The sequence below is a fragment of the Paramisgurnus dabryanus genome, chromosome 15 (assembly GCF_030506205.2).
Source record: "Paramisgurnus dabryanus chromosome 15, PD_genome_1.1, whole genome shotgun sequence".
In the NCBI taxonomy this organism is placed as follows: domain Eukaryota; kingdom Metazoa; phylum Chordata; class Actinopteri; order Cypriniformes; family Cobitidae; genus Paramisgurnus; species Paramisgurnus dabryanus.
This window is the reverse complement of record NC_133351.1, coordinates 28,629,162-28,647,125: the sequence shown is the minus strand read 5'-3', so window position 1 is coordinate 28,647,125 and position 17,964 is coordinate 28,629,162. Positions and strand designations below refer to the sequence as shown.

At 37.7% G+C, this 17,964-nt stretch overlaps 2 protein-coding genes across 2 annotated transcripts; both read right to left on the bottom strand.

Moving 5' to 3' along the window:
- Positions 1–5,543: 5,543 nt before the first annotated feature.
- Positions 5,544–13,116, bottom strand: LOC135782904 (B-cell receptor CD22-like). The gene is made up of 5 exons (XM_065293392.1): positions 8,195–13,116; positions 7,780–7,846; positions 6,112–6,450; positions 5,783–6,037; positions 5,544–5,677 (listed from the first exon to the last, which is right to left on the bottom strand). The coding sequence occupies exons 2-5, from the start codon at positions 7,823–7,825 to the stop codon at positions 5,544–5,546; spliced, it is 774 nt and encodes a 257-aa protein (XP_065149464.1). The 5' UTR covers positions 7,826–7,846; positions 8,195–13,116.
- A 155-nt stretch (positions 13,117–13,271) lies between these two features.
- Positions 13,272–17,475, bottom strand: LOC135782838 (uncharacterized). Its single transcript, XM_065293338.2, has 7 exons — positions 17,420–17,475; positions 17,206–17,226; positions 16,033–16,290; positions 15,856–15,952; positions 15,711–15,762; positions 15,476–15,566; positions 13,272–15,040 (listed from the first exon to the last, which is right to left on the bottom strand). Exons 1-7 carry the CDS (start codon positions 17,466–17,468, stop codon positions 13,272–13,274), a joined length of 2,337 nt encoding a protein of 778 aa, XP_065149410.2. The 5' UTR covers positions 17,469–17,475.
- Positions 17,476–17,964: the final 489 nt, after the last annotated feature.

Genomic DNA, 17,964 nt, shown 5'->3' with positions numbered 1-17,964 from the left:
GTATAGCTAAGAGTGCTCCTGACCAACCTTCCGAATGAATGACTTACAGAAGGGATACGTAACTAAGAACATTTCGGGAAACGCGTATTAACGATAAAGTACAGCTTAAGGTACAACATAAGAATGACGTAGAGCTAAGAAGGTTTCGGGGAACGCAGCCCAAATGTTTTTATGTGAACTACTATCTACCACTTTTTGATTCAAAATAATGCATGTACCTAAACAGGCCTTTTCTTATTTTGACAAAACCTTCTTGAGGTTCCCCAAACATTTTGACAGTGAGGCTTTATTCAAACTAAATTTAGATCTTGGAGCTTTGTACTTTGGTTTCACTATCTTATCTGCTCAGTGAAGCTGAAAAGCATATTGCTCACTCTAGTGGTTGTGTAACTTCACTGACATCCTTGTTAACTATTTAAACTAACATCCTCCATGTAAACTAATAATGTTAAGTGTTTAAAGCATGTAATTAATATATTTTAGTTTTAGATTATTAGCAAGCGATTATCTTAAAGCTATAATGAAATCCAAATTTCAAATTTTAATCAAATGACTTCAGGACTTGTCTCTTCAAAGAAGTTTAAAATGTGCCTAGAAAGCTCACATTAAATACTGACTTTTTGTTAAAAAATGTTTTTATTTGTGTACATATATGCTTTTTTGTTTGTATCCTAGGAACATAAATAAGCATTGCTATTAAAGCATGCTGAAACAACAAAGCTGGCAGGTGACCTAAGACTTTTACAGAATACTAGCCTTTATAAAATATAATTATATAAAATGTCTCACAAAAAAAACACAAAAACATTTACATATGTTCCTGCTTTTTAGTGAGAAAAAACACAGCTCCCCTGTATATGTTCATAGTCTTCTTGGCCTCAATACAGTGGTGGCTTTGATGTGTGGTTCTATGCATTTAATTACATCCAATTTATCAAGCAGCCCTATTTGTAAGGACGTGTACACAGAGAAAAACGAAAAATCAGCCACTGCCTTCAATGAAATCAACTGAAAATACATTGACTTTATTTCTGTCATTTGTCTTTTTTGAGTAACAAATCCAATTTTTTTTAGAAATTGTTTGGTATACATTATGGTGATCAGTGTTGTCTTTATTTGGGATGTTTTTACTCTAGCTTTTTTCAGTTTGAAGTTATTTTTTGCCTCACCTGCAGATATCAAGAATCAGCACATTTATCGCAACATTGATGACATAATAAGTTTTATAATACAGTAGATCCCATTATGCATTGCAACATGTTACCATGGTTGTGATTCATGTGCTGATTCTTCTTTAGTTATATTTTCTTTGACTGAAGCTATATCAACTAATAGCCTCTGGTTATAACATTTTGCAACAATTAGGGTGTTTTGGTAAAAACGATTATAAAGACAACAAATTGAATCAAAAGCATCAAATTACTCAACTAAATTCCCAATGAACATTGTAACAGTGACCAAACTTTCAAATACAACATCAGCACCTAAACCTCTATTCATTCTCACATACTGTAAGTAGACAAGTGTAGAAACATAACAGAAATAAAGTCGGTCTGACTAGTTATAAGAGATACGTAACTTTTTTTTTAGTCGATTTTATCTAAGACAGTGGCTGTAAGTCTTCTACTCATTGTCATCTGGTGTATTTAATAATCAAATAATAACACACACACACGTTTGCATACGTGGTTTATGGTGACATTTCTATAGACGCAATGCATTTTATACTGCACAAACTGTATATTCTATTCCCCTAACCACCCGGTCCCTAACCCATGTGTCCCCATTAACCATGTTTATACACTGTAAAAAAAATCCGTAGAAATTACAATGTCGTTGCAGCTGGGATGCCGGTAATTTACCATAGATTTAAATTTATGTTATTTACTGGCAAGAGTTTGTTCAAAGTTAAATAAATTTTCAATATTAACAAGTCTTTATCTTTACAGAATAAAACTATACAATAACAGCCTCATGCAAAGCATTCTGGGAACCAGAAATCATCATCAAACTTTTTCTGGTTTTTGCTTCAGATTTTGTTTCCCAGAATGTTTTGCTTGATGCTGTTTTTTTTAGTTTTACTCTGTAAAGACAAAAACTTGTAAATGTTAAATGTTCATTTAACTTTGAACAAAATGTTGCCAGTAAATAACATAAATTTAAATCTACGGTAAATTACCGGCAACCCAGCTGCAAATTCTACGGATTTTTTTTACAGTCTAGCATAGTTAACATGTCATTATACACTATTCATGGCCCTGTAAACCACATATTTGATGTGTGATTTTTGCTAAAATATTTGTTAATAAACCATTTTGAGCTGTAAACTAAGCCAACTTGTTTCCCCTTGTACAAAATCCTGAATTGATCATTTGACTCCACTGTAAATCACAAATTGATCCTCCATCACATCAACAGCAGATCTGTTGAATAAATACAGACGTGTAATATAAACAAGCAGCTAAAGAATACATTTGTAAGGGTGAGATTAAAGTCTGCACCTTATAAAAGCTGGTTAAAATCTGGATTTGTTTTTATGAATGTGTAATATTTTGTTACCTCTCAGTAGAAATCTCTTCATTTCCAGTCTCTTTTGAAGCATTTGGGTTTTTGATGATTTGGACTGTTGCATACATAATCTCCTCATCATTTCCAGATTCAGGTGATGAGACTTTCTTATGAGTCTTTGTAATGGTGGAATACATATGATCCTATATTGGGACAAAACTAAATATTGAACTACAACCTGGAATAGTAACACTTTACACTGAGATTGTCAAAATGACGGACAATGAAAACGTAACCTCTGAAGTTACCTGATTGCCTTAAAATTTTAAGTGAATTCACAAAAAATATTAGTTAACTCAAAAAATATAAAACTAATACTAAAAGGCAATCATGTAACTTACTTATTTACAGTGTATGATCTGTTTAATTGATCTGCAGTCAGTTAATTGTTTAAATTTACCTCATCTTGTCTGATGTCATCAGGTCTGTGTTTGTAGTGCCTGTAATAAAGAATAAGAATATACGAGTTCAGAAAAACATAGTGGCACATTGGTACAATTAACTCAAATCAGTATGTACTCAAGATCACCCACAAATTAAGCTTTTGTTTTAATCCAAATACTGTTGGTTTTCTGCATTAAATAAAAAGATTGTGACGAAATGGAATTTTTAGAAGAACTGTGAAAGTTTTCTTTATCTTACAGTCAGAATAAACTCACCACACAACCACAATGATTAGAATGAAAATGAAACTTCCAAATCCAGCTGAGACTCCGGCAACCACATAAAGAACTGAGTTTTTTCCTCCTACAACATAAAAAGTGACAAGATATTAGGGCCACACACTATCCAAACCAAACCCCGCCCGGCAGGATTAGTTAATTGCTCCCTGGCCAGCTTGCAGAGGTGGGCTTGAGCGCGGATCACTTGGGCTCAGGCGCGGAATGCGCAATGTGATCTCAAATCGCACCACAGCGCGTTTCCAAAGGAGAGACGTCAATTGGGCGACCACTTACCTTCATCAAACCGCATAGACGTGATCAGAAGGCAATATGCGCTGCATGCGCAGGGACCTTATTGATTAACATAGGGATTACAACAGTGGTGGCCGGTGACTTCTCTTCCGAGGGGCGCAAATTCAAAATATGTTTTCAGAGTGTCATGTGTGTTGCTTGTCATGTCAAAATATGTGTTTTTTGCGTCTTGTGAACCATGTACATCATGCGTCTTGTCAAAATACGTGCCTGATGCACACGCGTCGAAAGGTTTATGATAAAAGAGACGCTCAGCAGAGCCGTCGCATAGACTGTGTGAACTGGCCACCACGGGGCCTCGCAATCCTGCTGTTTTTTATTTATTTATTTATATCATGTCTCTGTCAAGGTCCCATATAAAAAAATCCAACAAAATCCATTTTTGTTAATGCTTAAAATGTTGTCTGCCTGCAAAAGCTAACCTACGCTCAATACCTCTTTTTATGCGCGTGATTTTAAGATGTGACTTTCTGTGCCAATAATTAATTTCAGTTCATTTTTTTTTGTGTTTTTTTGTGTTTTTTGTGAACATTTTCATACCTTTACCAATGACTGAAACAGCAGCAGATCTCTGAGATCCAACTTCATTCTGAGCCTCACAGTAAAACCATCCACTGTGACTGGAGTTAATGTTAGTGATGATGTAAGTCTGTCCAGATCCAACAGGTGATGTTTTATTCACTTTAAACCAGCTATAGTTATGAACAGGTGGATTTGATTCACTGCTGCAGGCAGGGGCGTCGCACCCGTGGGGGATGTGGGTGTTTTAACACCCACACTTTTCCCGGTGAGAGGGTTCAACACCCACACTTTTTATGCAGTTTTGCAAGAACGCCTTATTAAAGTCGCTCCTCCGTTTCTCTGGCCGCTCTCTGTCTGCTGCGCTGCGCTGCATTCTCTCCCCCTCCCCTCTCAAACATGACGCCGGCTTTGAGTGTTACCGGCTGATGATTGGCTGTTCTGCATTAAGTCCCGCCTCTCTTGGTGGGTTAGATTGATCGGTCAGCTCGCGCTGAGGAGGCGGGAACTTTGTTTATTTACATCTCCCTTTTTCAGGTAGGCTACTTTGAATTAGTGTTTAAAAAACTTTATTAAACACTTTAATCAACTCTATGCTTTTGAGGTTTTTGAATAAGCTTGATATGTGTTTGGGAATAATGCTAATTGCGTTATTGTTCAGCAGCTGGCTAAATTCGGTCATGTAGACAATGTGGCATGCAATGTATAACCTGTGATGAAGAAGGCAGGGAATTGACGAGGATGAGCGACAAATTGCAATCGATTTGATATTTTGAGCATTGTTTGTTGATTAGCTGAATACTTTGTTAATACTACCTGTTGTGTATGATTGTACTTGTTGAGGAGAAAAAAATGAGAAATGATGATATAGTTCTTCAACAGGTAACTTATGCAAACAATGAAAGAAAAGTGTAGCCTATATTATTTAAATGTAAAAACGGTAAATTGTTACATCATTTAGACCACCAGAGAAAAAGCTTTTCAGGGCACAAGTAGCAAAATTTAGCAGTAACAGTCCTGTCAGACCCATGTCAGTATCGAGGTTACCATTATCTTTTTGTCACGCAGTATCAATAAGATACAGAAAAGAAAGAGGCAGGAGAAGATTGACACCTTTTTCAAGAGAAATCCTGTAAGTGAAGTTGAAAGCTGGACGTTGATAAATGTTGACATTAAACAACAGTAGCCTTTTACCATTATATATTTTGGCATTAATTTAATATATTACTTTTCAAGTTTCAATAAGGTTTGCTAGTACCACAGCCTTATTCCTTTATCACCTTGTTTAGGAGATGAGGTTGCTGGAGGCATCAGTTTAAAGAGAGAGAGAGACAGAAAGTTTCACAGGTGAGCAATGAAAAATGAATGTTACAGTTTGTGAAAGAGGTCTAAGAAGGAAGAGAGGGTGTGTTTGTGTCATGTGTGGTGCTTAATTCCATCTCAGGTGCACATACGCGTGTTTCTGTTGCATTTATATCAAATTTAAAATGATATACATCCATCCCCCACACTTTTAAAAAGCTTGCTACGCCCCTGGCTGCAGGTCAGATTCACTGAATCACCCTCTATTATTTCACCAGCAGGTTTGATGGAGATAACAGGTTTATTTGGAGCGTCTAATGAAATAAAATACATATTATGTACTGCTTAGTTAGTAGTAGATGATCTGACCTAATAAAGTAGAAAGTGAAGGCTTTAAAAAAAATGAAATATGAACTTACAGATAACCTTGAGATATCGATGAGGTGATGTGAGTTTGTGTCCCTGTACAGCACAGCTATAGTTGCCTGCATCCTCTTTTTTAACTGGCTGCAGAACGAGTTTATTGTTTCCGTCTGTTTTCTCACTTAATTTCTGTGTGTTTTTAAACCAGATGAATGTTGATCCGTCAGTCAGAATGCAACTGCTTTTACACGTCAGAGTCACTGAATGTCCCTCTGTAACTCTTTCACCTGGTGAAGACTCCAACTGAAGATCTGACAACACAACACATCAGTGATACTTCACATCTTCAATAGCAATTTTTATCATCACTGAGTGATTTACTTACCTGTGATTTTAAGAGTCACTCCAGGAGTACCAAGCCATTTGTTTTGATCAGTAATGAATCTGAAATAGTACTCATGTGAATCTGTTTGTTTTATAACAATCAGTCTGATGGTGCAGTTGTGATGTTTATCTCCCAGATATTGAATCCTCTGACTGTATTCAGAGTCCTTAGACAGTTCTGGAGGATAAGCACTGTTAATCTTAGTCCAGAACACTCTGTCGATCTTATGTCCAGTAGGGTATTTATAAGTGCAGTTTATCATCACTGTTGAGCCCTTTAGTGCACAGATGTTTGAAGAGCTGTAATTTACACCCCAATCCCCATGAACACTATAAACTCCTGAAACACAAAACAAGCAGCAATTTCTCCAAATGCAAATTATTGCTAAAAAGTTTTTTTTTTTTTGCGGTTGTCGCTGTAGTTTTGAAGAAAAGCAGAAATTAACAAATGTGACTGCAGGCACAGAAAAACTTCCTCAATGATACATGCTGCAGATGTAATGTACCGTACATGATAAAAACAGTTCACGTTAAAGTAGGGGTGTGACGGTCATTATATAACCGTGAGACCGACGGTTATAGTTGAACACCGTCATTAGAACTCTATAACCGCCAAAACCGTGTTATTAAAATATTTTTTAAAACATTTTTTATCATAAAGAATTTTTAAATACTATTTAAAACAATTGTTAACAGTCTGTGTTACACGCCCCCTCACGTTCTCACGCAGTGAAAAATACAGAGCGGAGCAGACACTGACAACGCGCTGACATACAGGACAGACCAGGTTACTTTTCGGTTACTTTTGAGATTTAACATATTAAACAAAGTCTCACCTTTCCAATCATCTCTTCCTTCTAGTTAATTTATAGCATCAAATAAACATGAATGACCATGAAAAGGAATGTTGTTTTAACCGCGGAAAGGCGTCAGTACACTCCGCTTTTCAAGTTCAAATCCTCCCATGCTAATCTACTAACTCTCTTGAACGCACATTCACTGCTAGTTGTCTTGCTGTTAATTTTAAAGAAACGTAGAGCAAGTAGCTAATCAGTGTCTAGTTTATTCAAACGCTGGGTGAGCACTGTGCAGCGCGTCTGCGGAGAGTGTTTGCTGCGCGTGGCCATTGTGCTTTTACACCGGCTGCGTTTAATAACAATCTCAAGTTCATATTACTTTCTTTTACCTGCGCATTTATGAGCAAAACCTCTTCAATACGCTTTTAATCCACATTGTTTTCGTGCTGTTCTGGTCCATGTAATGACAGATATAGACACAATTACAGACATAAAAGCCCAATGCACAAATCTGTTTCTCTGAAGATTATTAAAATAGATGATAGATAGAGGATTAATTTATGCTGGGCAGAGAGTGACAGCGCAGTCTTCTGGCAACAGTGTGTTTTTTTAATATTTCATTGCTTTCTGTTAAATTGTTCAAAGTTATTACTGTTTAAAACACACTTGGCATCACATTCATGATTTTATGGTAAAATGACACTTTCCCGTCAATCCACGAGCATTTAAACGAGCAAAACGCCCCCCACAGACGGTTATGTGATGAACCGTCACATTTGACTCACGTCATAACCGTCATCACCAATTCTGAAACCGGCACACCCCTACGTTAAAGTATTAAAGTGGTGCGATGTGACAAAATCATAACTCACCTTGAATTATGAACAGAAAAATCAGAAGAAGAAGAGGAGAAGGCATTTGACAACTTTTTTACCGTCCCTATAAACAGAATAATGAATAACAATATCTTTAAATATGATGCATTATCAACCATTTCAAAGCCAAAAAATACCAAAATTAAATATAGTCCATCTAGGGACAGATTTCAGGTTTTATGTTGTAGGTGCTGTAATTGGTTAAGTTTTTTTTCCTTATTATCATTGCTGTTTTTCCTTTCACTTGTTAATTTTAAATGGTTATATAAAAGTTTATTTTTATTTAAAAGTTACATGTATAACAATTTTCAGACAAAATTTGCAAAATGATCTAATGAATAAAAAAACTGTTAGTTACATCAGATATAATAGTGTGTGGAATGTGAAAACAGGAAGAAAATGCTTATCTTACCCCTTTTTACAACTGCAAAGTCCGAGCTAGAACAACCAGTGTGTAAGAAAAGAAAAGATGGTGTCCAGAAGTTCAACGTCTCATCACATGATTATCACTTTCATTTTTCCAACCGCGGTGTGATTTCTGCTACTTTTCGGTTTCACAGAAAATAAAGTTGTTACAGAAGACATTCAGTTGTACATGTTCAAATGGTGATCATTATGAGTTAAATGTGTTTTTTTGTTTGTTTGTTTGTTTCTAAGGAGGAAACACTTATAAACGTGTTGAATTTACCACAGTTTACGTATATAACCAGACTGATACAGAACTGCATCTCTAAAACTAATAAACAAACAACTAATATGAATGTGATGAGTTATACCTCCAAACAAGGCACACTTTAAATCTACAACCTGTATCGCTACTGTAATTGTGAGAATATTTTGCATGGGATGCAAGATATTTTGCTTTAATATATTTTTTAAAAGATATGATGGCAGAAGGAAAGCTGAAGTTTATTTCTCATGGCAGACAGCAGATGACCTCCACTTAATTCCTTTTGGAAATCAGGGCACTTTATTTTAAAAAGTTTAATTTATTTATCTTTATCATAAAAGTTTTTTATAATATAAGCTTATTTTTATGCAACCAAATAACAGGTGTATAGATTTTCTATGGGTTCAGGTCTGGTGAGTATAGTACACCAAAACCATGGTCATTTAACTTAATTTTGGTGTTTTTGGCAGTGTGGGCAGGTGCCATATCTTGCTGGAAAATGAAATCAGCTTCTCTGAAAAGCAGTGACTTTGCTTTTTTAAAATATAGTGGTTACCAATACAAGCAGATGACCTTGCACATACACATGCCAAATCATCACATACTGTTGAAACTTAACACGGGACTTTAAGCAACTTGGGCTGTGAGCATCTCCACCCTTCCTTGGACCTTGGTTTTCAAATGAAATACAAAACTTGCTCTCATCTAACTTTGGACCACTGGGCAACAGTCCAGTTCTTCTCCTTAGCCCAGGTAAGACGCCTCTGACATTGTCTGTGGTTCAGGGGTGGCTTAACAAGAGGAATACGACAACTGTATTCCTCTACATGTCTGTGTGTGGTAGGTGAATTACTGAAATAAATGAACTTTTCCACAACATTCCAATTTATTGAGATGCACCTGTATTAACAGACATTCCAGAAATTATGAAAACATGTAAACCATGGCTTCTGAAATCTCTTTCTCTTAACAGTTGGCAGATGCTGCAGTGTTGGTGGTATGAATCTGGGTAAAGGTAGATTAGACATATTTTAATTTTTTTTATAATGAGATGATCGATCACTTTGGTCCTTCTTACTTACTTTTTTCTCTTGTTGGTTTAAAGAGTGATACAGGAAAGCAGGTGTATGCTTCTCTCTGTGAGTGTTGTCCTTAAATAAACCACTAGACTCGCACTTCAGATTTCAGTGAAAAGTAAAGAAATAGACAAAGATGTAAGGGTCTACTGTTTTAATATAGCCCTTCTTCATTGTACTCATCATCTTCATCATGGAGGTGGAAGGTGCTGTGCTAATTTTTGTCTTTCTTTGAGCTTTTGGTTGGAATTATTATAGTAGTTTACAGAAAACATTTTAACACAGAAAAACATGAATATATACAGTATATATATACATACACATGCACACACACACACACACATTCTGGTTTCCATGTTTTGTGGGGACATTCCATAGACGTAATTCATTTTATACGGTACAAACTGTATATCTATTCCTGTCCCCTAACCCAAACCATAATTCTAAGCATCACAGCAAACTTTCTGCTACTTCAGATTTTCAAGAAACATAATTCTTTTTGATGTATAAGCTTCTTTCCTCATGGAGACCTCAAAATCTCCCCACAAGGTCACAAAAATACTGGTATTGCTATCTTGTCCCCACACCGTGATAATTACCAGTTACACACACACACACACACACATACTTGAATTGGAAATTGAGTTGAACCATTTGCGGTTATTCTGAAAACAATGTCAATATGCTATGCTAATCAGAATTATAAAACTTGAAGTAATGACTTATAGTTAACTGATCTCTGTTGGAGTATAATTATTGCTGTATTGTATGTGTGAGCAAACACCTTAAAAGTTGTTCTCAGAATTTGTCCTGATCTGAGAGGAGCTGCGAACCCACCAATGTTGTGACCATCACAGTGTTTCCTCTAGGATTTTTTTCAGCTGTGGCGGCAGGGGGCGCCCATGAGGATTATAAATGTAAAAAAAATTTATTGTAGAATATAGGCTACAGTAAACTAACATGTATTTTTTATAATTTTCACGCTGTCATTTACTTTTCCTTATATTTATAGCATATTGCTTTTCTATGTTTGATCTAAACTGTATTTTCTTAAAAAAACGTAACACAGCTACGTACGTAGTTCGGATACTTCATTGTAGTTTTAATGTAGTGTGCATTGCAAGTTCGTCCTCGTGTTTAGCGTACAGAGCTGTTACAAAGTCATGCAGTCCTGTTTGATAATCCGCACCGCTGTGATTGACAGAACAACCGACCAGTTATCCGACATCAGCAGCAATTTTATTTCACACCCGCACCATTTGACATAAAGACTGTGACCCCGAGCCGGTCACACCGCAAATCGCGCAGTTAAATATAAACCTTTACCGGTCTTCAGACAGATCTTAAACACAAATAAGCACGGGACATTTAAAAACGAGTCGAATTTTGGTCTTGGATATTAGACCCGCATTTTACTCTTGTCTATTGAGTCCCGACCTGCATCTACAACACAAATGACACGCAAATAGCCTATTACACCCGTTAGATCAAATATTATGCGGTTCACCCGCGGGTACCCCGACCCTGCTGTTTCGTCTGAAAACAGATAAAACAGTCTCACCGTCTGCCTCAAGTTTCTATTACCAACGTTCTTCTCTTCCACGGGAATAATGTAAGTTTCCTTACAAACAGATTCGACTATTAATGTCTTGCAGTCGCATATAAGTAGTATTCAGTATTTAGCCTTTTGTTTTTGGACAAATATCTTATCATTTAATGTGAAACTTTGTGAGTGTCGATCTAAAGCACAGACGATTGACTGACAGCTGAGCGGTCAGCAACGCGCTGCGCTTATAGCCTATACTGAATAACTAATGGCCAGATAAGTTGATAATATGAGTACAGTGATTCCAAATGAATGTCCAAAAAACTCGTAATATGTTAAATCAAAAGTTTAATAATGTCTTTTCTCGCAGCCCTGCGCTGTGTTGGTGTAGATATGCGCCGGTGAACATCATATGCGTGATATGACCTTGCAGCTTAAATTACCCTAAATTTATAGTCATAAAGATAAAAGTAAAACAACATTCGAAACTTCAAATGATGTATTTTTATTTGTGTAAACTCACAATAAGGAGAAAACCTTGTGCTTATTTATAATCATTAAAAACATGACGTGCTTTCTGCTGGTTTGGTTTTAGAGCGCGTCGCAAAAAAAGAACAGAAACTCAAATACTTTTTTATTCGTTTTGTCAATTTAATAATTATTTAAGTGCAAAATATTTCGTATAGGCTTATTTATTTTATTATTATTTCTCAAAACAGAAACGTAGCTTAATAATCCTCTGTTGATTTAAATCTCTTTGTGCATGAAACTAAACCCATGGAGGAAATTATGATATTTTAGGAGACTTATTTATAAATGAGTGAACAACGCAAATCCAGAAAGGAATTTATTTCTAGACAGCCAGTCTCGCAGAGCGGACATTTCGGTAGCTTTTTGCGAGCTGACGCTGTGAGTTTTGTCTAGAAGGGATACAGCAAATGCCGAAAAGTTAAGGATTAGATTTGGAGGTAGGATTATTAGGATGAAAACAGCGGCTCTGGCTAAATTGGATACAAATACATCCTACAATCGTGTGAAATTTTGGGTTTAGAGTTGGGTTTGGTTAAAGGATTAGGATAAAACAGTGCTCATCCAACGAGATTTCGTTTGCTGTATCCCTTCTATCCACAACCGCAGGCGTGGCGGGGATGTTTTAGGAGTGGCGGGCCGCCACGGTTGAATGTATATAGCGGAAACACTGCATCATCTTGTCTTCATCTCGAGTCCCCAATGTAAACTGACCAAACCGCAGGGGTGTGACAGAAGAGAATATTGTATGATATCATATAACATGAAACACTGGAACTCATCTCATAAGATCTACTATATAGACCTCATGCAAAACCACATCACATTTACTGCATGCTAGTACTTAATACACACATAAATCTTTTGCTGCCTTTGCAGTTGTGTATGTGACATACTAATGACTTGTTTCTGTTTTCTTTTACACTTTGCAAAAACATTTGGTTTGTTAAATGCTGTTCACTGAAATTGCCAGCGCTACAGCTCTACTGTTTCATAAACTTTCCATGTGTATTCATAATGAAAACAAAAGACTGAATTGGTAGGACATACAATAGTACTGACAACACCAGGGTCATGGGCTAAAATACAGGAAATGTATGTACTGTACAATATCTATGTGACTACATAATTGAACACGACACTTCTGAATTAAAAAGAGAAACGCTGGTTTTTGGACCAATTGAGACTCCAGTTCCCAGGACTTTTACCTCCAAACCATTCAAACCAATAGATGCACCAGTATCGAATCCAAGCCCCAGCTTCAGACCAATTGGACCAGCTTTGGCTGATGCACTGCCAACTTCAGCCCGAGCCATGGCTACAACATTAACCACACTTGCTTCAGCACCGGCCGAGGCATTTGGTCCTTTGGCTTCTGCCTCTAATAAACTGAATTCAGCATGAGCTCGGCCAACTCCTGCTTCTGCATAAACACCAATCTTGGGAATTCTTTCCATTGGCTTGTCTATTAAACCTGTTTTATATCTTCCACATTGAACAAATTTGCCTTCTGTGTTGGCCAGGGGTGTCCAAAGTCGGTCCTGGAGGGCCTGTGTCCTGCAGAGTTTAGCTAAAACTTCCCTCAACACACCTGCCTCAAAGTATCTAGTCTGCTTTGTAAGACCTTGATTAGCTGGATCAGGTGTCTTTGATTAGGGTTGGAATAAAACTATGCAGAGACACCGACCCTCCAGGAGCAGGAGTGGACACCCCTGGTGTTGGCTATTCCTGGTCTGTCAAACGTGTCAATGACTTTTGTGATATCCACTATATTACCTGAAGCAAGTTGCACAATTGGCTTTCTTGTATTTTTCTTTTCTTTGTCAAAAACATTGTCGGCCTCCTGTTTATCTGGAACATCGGCCTCCTCTTCATCTGAAACCTTTTTGTCGTCCTCCTGTGTATCGTGAACATCGGCCTCCTCTTCATCTGAAACCTTTTTGGCGTCCTCCTGTTTATCGTGAACATCGGCCTCCTCTTCATCTGAAACCTTTTTGGCGTCCTCCTGTTTATCGGGAACATCGGCCTCCTCTTCATCTGAAACCTTTTTGTCGTCCTCCTGTGTATCGTGAACATCGGCCTCCTCTTCATCTGAAACCTTTTTGGCGTCCTCCTGTTTATCGTGAACATCGGCCTCCTCTTCATCTGAAACCTTTTTGGCGTCCTCCTGTTTATCGGGAACATCGGCCTCCTCTTCATCTGAAACCTTTTTGTCGTCCTCCTGTTTATCGTGAACATCGGCCTCCTCTTCATCTGAAACCTTTTTGGCGTCCTCCTGTTTATCTGGAACATCGGCCTCCTCTTCATCTGAAACCTTTTTGTCGTCCTCCTGTTTATCGTGAACATCGGCCTCCTCTTCATCTGAAACCTTTTTGGCGTCCTCCTGTTTATCGGGAACATCGGCCTCCTCTTCATCTGAAACCTTTTTGGCGTCCTCTTGTTTATCTGGAACATCGGCCTCCTCTTCATCTGAAACCTTTCTGTCGTCCTCCTGTTTATCGGGAACATCGGCCTCCTCTTCATCTGAAACCTTTCTGTCGTCCTCCTGTTTATCGGGAACATCGGCCTCCTCTTCATCTGAAACCTTTCTGTCGTCCTCCTGTTTATCGGGAACATCGGCCTCCTCTTCATCTGAAACCTTTCTGTCGTCCTCCTGTTTATCGGGAACATCGGCCTCCTCTTCATCTGAAACCTTTTTGTCGTCCTCCTGTTTATCGGGAACATCGGCCTCCTCTTCATCTGAAACCTTTCTGTCGTCCTCCTGTTTATCGAGAACATCGGCCTCCTCTTCATCTGAAACCTTTCTGTCGTCCTCCTGTTTATCGGGAACATCGGCCTCCTCTTCATCTGAAACCTTTCTGTCGTCCTCCTGTTTATCGGGAACATCGGCCTCCTCTTCATCTGAAACCTTTTTGTCGTCCTCCTGTTTATCGGGAACATCGGCCTCCTCTTCATCTGAAACCTTTCTGTCGTCCTCCTGTTTATCGAGAACATCGGCCTCCTCTTCATCTGAAACCTTTCTGTCGTCCTCCTGTTTATCGGGAACACCGGCCTCCTCTTCATCTGAAACCTCTGTGTCGTCCTCCTGTTTATCTGGAACATCGGCCTCCTCTTCATCTGAAACCTTTCTGTCGTCCTCCTGTTTATCGGGAACATCGGCCTCCTCTTCATCTGAAACCTTTCTGTCGTCCTCCTGTTTATCGGGAACATCGGCCTCCTCTTCATCTGAAACCTTTCTGTCGTCCTCCTGTTTATCGGGAACATCGGCCTCCTCTTCATCTGAAACCTTTCTGTCGTCCTCCTGTTTATCGGGAACATCGGCCTCCTCTTCATCTGAAACCTTTCTGTCGTCCTCCTGTTTATCGGGAACATCGGCCTCCTCTTCATCTGAAACCTTTCTGTCGTCCTCCTGTTTATCGGGAACATCGGCCTCTGTGACTGTGAAAACAAAGATGAGCCAAGTTGAAGAGTGATTTAACTCAAACTGCATCAAAAGTCGTTGTTTATTTACTTCCATCATTGCTGGTCTTCTCAAATTATACACAACAAGTTGCTGTTTCTTCTTCGTTTGTGGGTTAACTAAGCTTCTTCCACTTTGACGTTTGCGCTGCTACTGTTGTTACACGCGTGGTTACTGCCTACCAGCGGTCTGCGCATGTGTTTGCACTACAACGCGGACGACGACGCAAAAGTATAAATGAAAACCGACGCGGAACCTACGCCGTTGCGGCTACGCTGTAGGACAAGAGTCATAACTGATATAATTTATTAATATTAATTATATATACTTAATATAATTAAGTTGTTTTATTACTGTAGGTGATATAGATAGAAGGATTGACTGTTATTTATAAGTGATTGTATTGTTATCACCTGTGGTTCTGAAATCTGCTGATAGATTCTCTTGTACAAAAGTGCAGCTTTGAGCTGTGTATGTGTCTTCGGGACTTTTGTAATGAACAGTCTGTGTGGAAAAATAGAGAGAGAGAGAATTGATTATTTCATTACATCTTTCATTATGTAATTACAGATATTGTACTTTACCTGTACTGTGAGGGAAAAAAACTTTTTGATTTTGTTCAGAAATTGGCTACTTTGCTTATCTCACCTCATACTCATTAACAGCAGATCTTTTCCTAGTTATCATTTGCCTCCTTTTACTGTCAAATAAAGGGAAACATAAATGTATAATTTCATGCCAATTATGACTTCAGACATGTATAAAATGTAATTTTCTTCAGTCAAAGACTTACATGTACATTATAAGCGTGATAATTGTGGTGATGATGATAAATCCTGCACATGCCCCTGCGATTCCAAACAGTAGTTTATAATCAGGGCTATGATTCACTAAAAGAGGAAGAATATCAAGATTTACTTTGCACACTGAAGATGAGGTTGCTCAAATTAACCATTAATAAAACCCTTACCAATGACTGATACAGCTGCAGATCTCTGAAATCCGACTTCATTCTGAGCCTCACAGTAAAACCATCCACTGTGACTGGAGTTAATGTTAGTAATGCTGTATGTCTGTCCAGATCCAACAGGTGATGTTTCATTCACTTTAAACCAGCTGTAGTTCTGAACAGGTGGATTTGATTCACTGCTGCAGGTCAGATTCACTGAATCACCCTCCATTATTACACCAGATGGATTCATTACCACATGAGTCTCTTTTGGAGGATCTAGAGAAAAATTCATAGTCAATCTGTATTCTCAAGTTCTTAAAGAGATAGTTCAGCCAAAAAATTAAATTACGATTTAGACGATCCAGACAAATACAATCGGAGTTAAATTAGAAAATGTCCTTGGAGTTCCAAGCTTTATAATGGTTTCCTGGTCTACTCCGAGACTAAAATGCTTGTTTGAGTTGTCCTAACTGAAATCACCTTGCACTGACATATAAATATATCAGTGGTATTGTTTTGTGCACATTAGTAATGTTTTTGTTCAAGTATGTTTGTAATAAACTACTGAAATATCCTAATATATACATAATGTCTACCTTAAGGTCTAATCTAAACCCTGTCTAGAAAACCACCCCTAAATTGGCATATGCTATTTGTACTTCAGTATACAGGATACAATAATAACATGTACAAGATAATATTCATTAAAATTATAAAATGAGTGCTGCATTATTTGGAGAATGAAAGCCCTCCCAACATCAACCCTAAATTATTTCATCTTAATAAACACTCTTTGTGCACTTTATGTAATAACTTTTCTAATATTTTCTAGACTTTTATTAAAAATAAATGGCTTTTTAATCTGATAGGAAAAGGGAGAAGAGTAGGGTCGGATTCAAACCAGGGTTATCACAACAGTGGTGGGCGGAACTACAGCGTTTGCCAAGATAGGATACTATTTGCACTTACTTTGTCGACACTCCCATAAAATTAATATTAAGCCAGAATTTGTGTTGCATATACAGTTGCATATACAATCCTGTCAAACTAGGGGGTGCTGCATCACTCTCAACACATCTACTTCCTGTGCAACTAGTGTGTCTTTAAACCAGATGAATGTTGATCTGTAAGTCAGGCTGCATCTGCTTTTACATGTCAGAGTCACTGAATGTCCCTCTGTCAATCTCTTACCCGAAGACTCCACCTGAAGATCTGACAACACAACACAAAATAAAACAAAATGATAATAAGAACAGCTAAGAACAGTTAATGAATGATAGATAGATAGATAGATAGATAGATAGATAGATAGATAGATAGATAGATAGATAGATAGATAGATAGATAGATAGATAGATAGATAGACAGATAGATAGACAGATAGATAGATAGTATTGTAACTCACCTTGAATCATGAGCAGAAGAGTCAGATGAAAAGCCATCATGATTGACATCTGTATACAGGAACAATACAGCACAGAGTATTGATTTTTTTTATTAATTACTGTTAAGAATATTATATGTTTTTTACTGTTTTTGAAGTAGATGAATAGAAAATAGAGAGTGCATTATTCTTGGCAATATCAGCTTGATATGTAAATGTAAAAACAACACCCAATTTCTATACTGCTGTGCTTATAAAAATCAATAGATTTTTCAATACAGTTCACATCGCATTGCGTCAGTAGCTGACGCTATTGGGAAGCTTATTGGTTAACGTCTGTAAAATTACAGACAAATGGCGTTCAAGCCCGCGAAAGTGGCGGGGCTTACGCCTTATATAAGTCCAGAGAGAACGCCATAGCTTTCACATAGGAAGCTGTGTGCCCTGCGCTCGCCGCTGGGTTCAGCGCAGCCAAGTGATTTGTGCTCTGCTGACCAGACCAAAGTAGGCAGGGTTTTCAATAAATTACTACAGTGTTTATATTTGGGTTAAATAGTGTGTTGCCC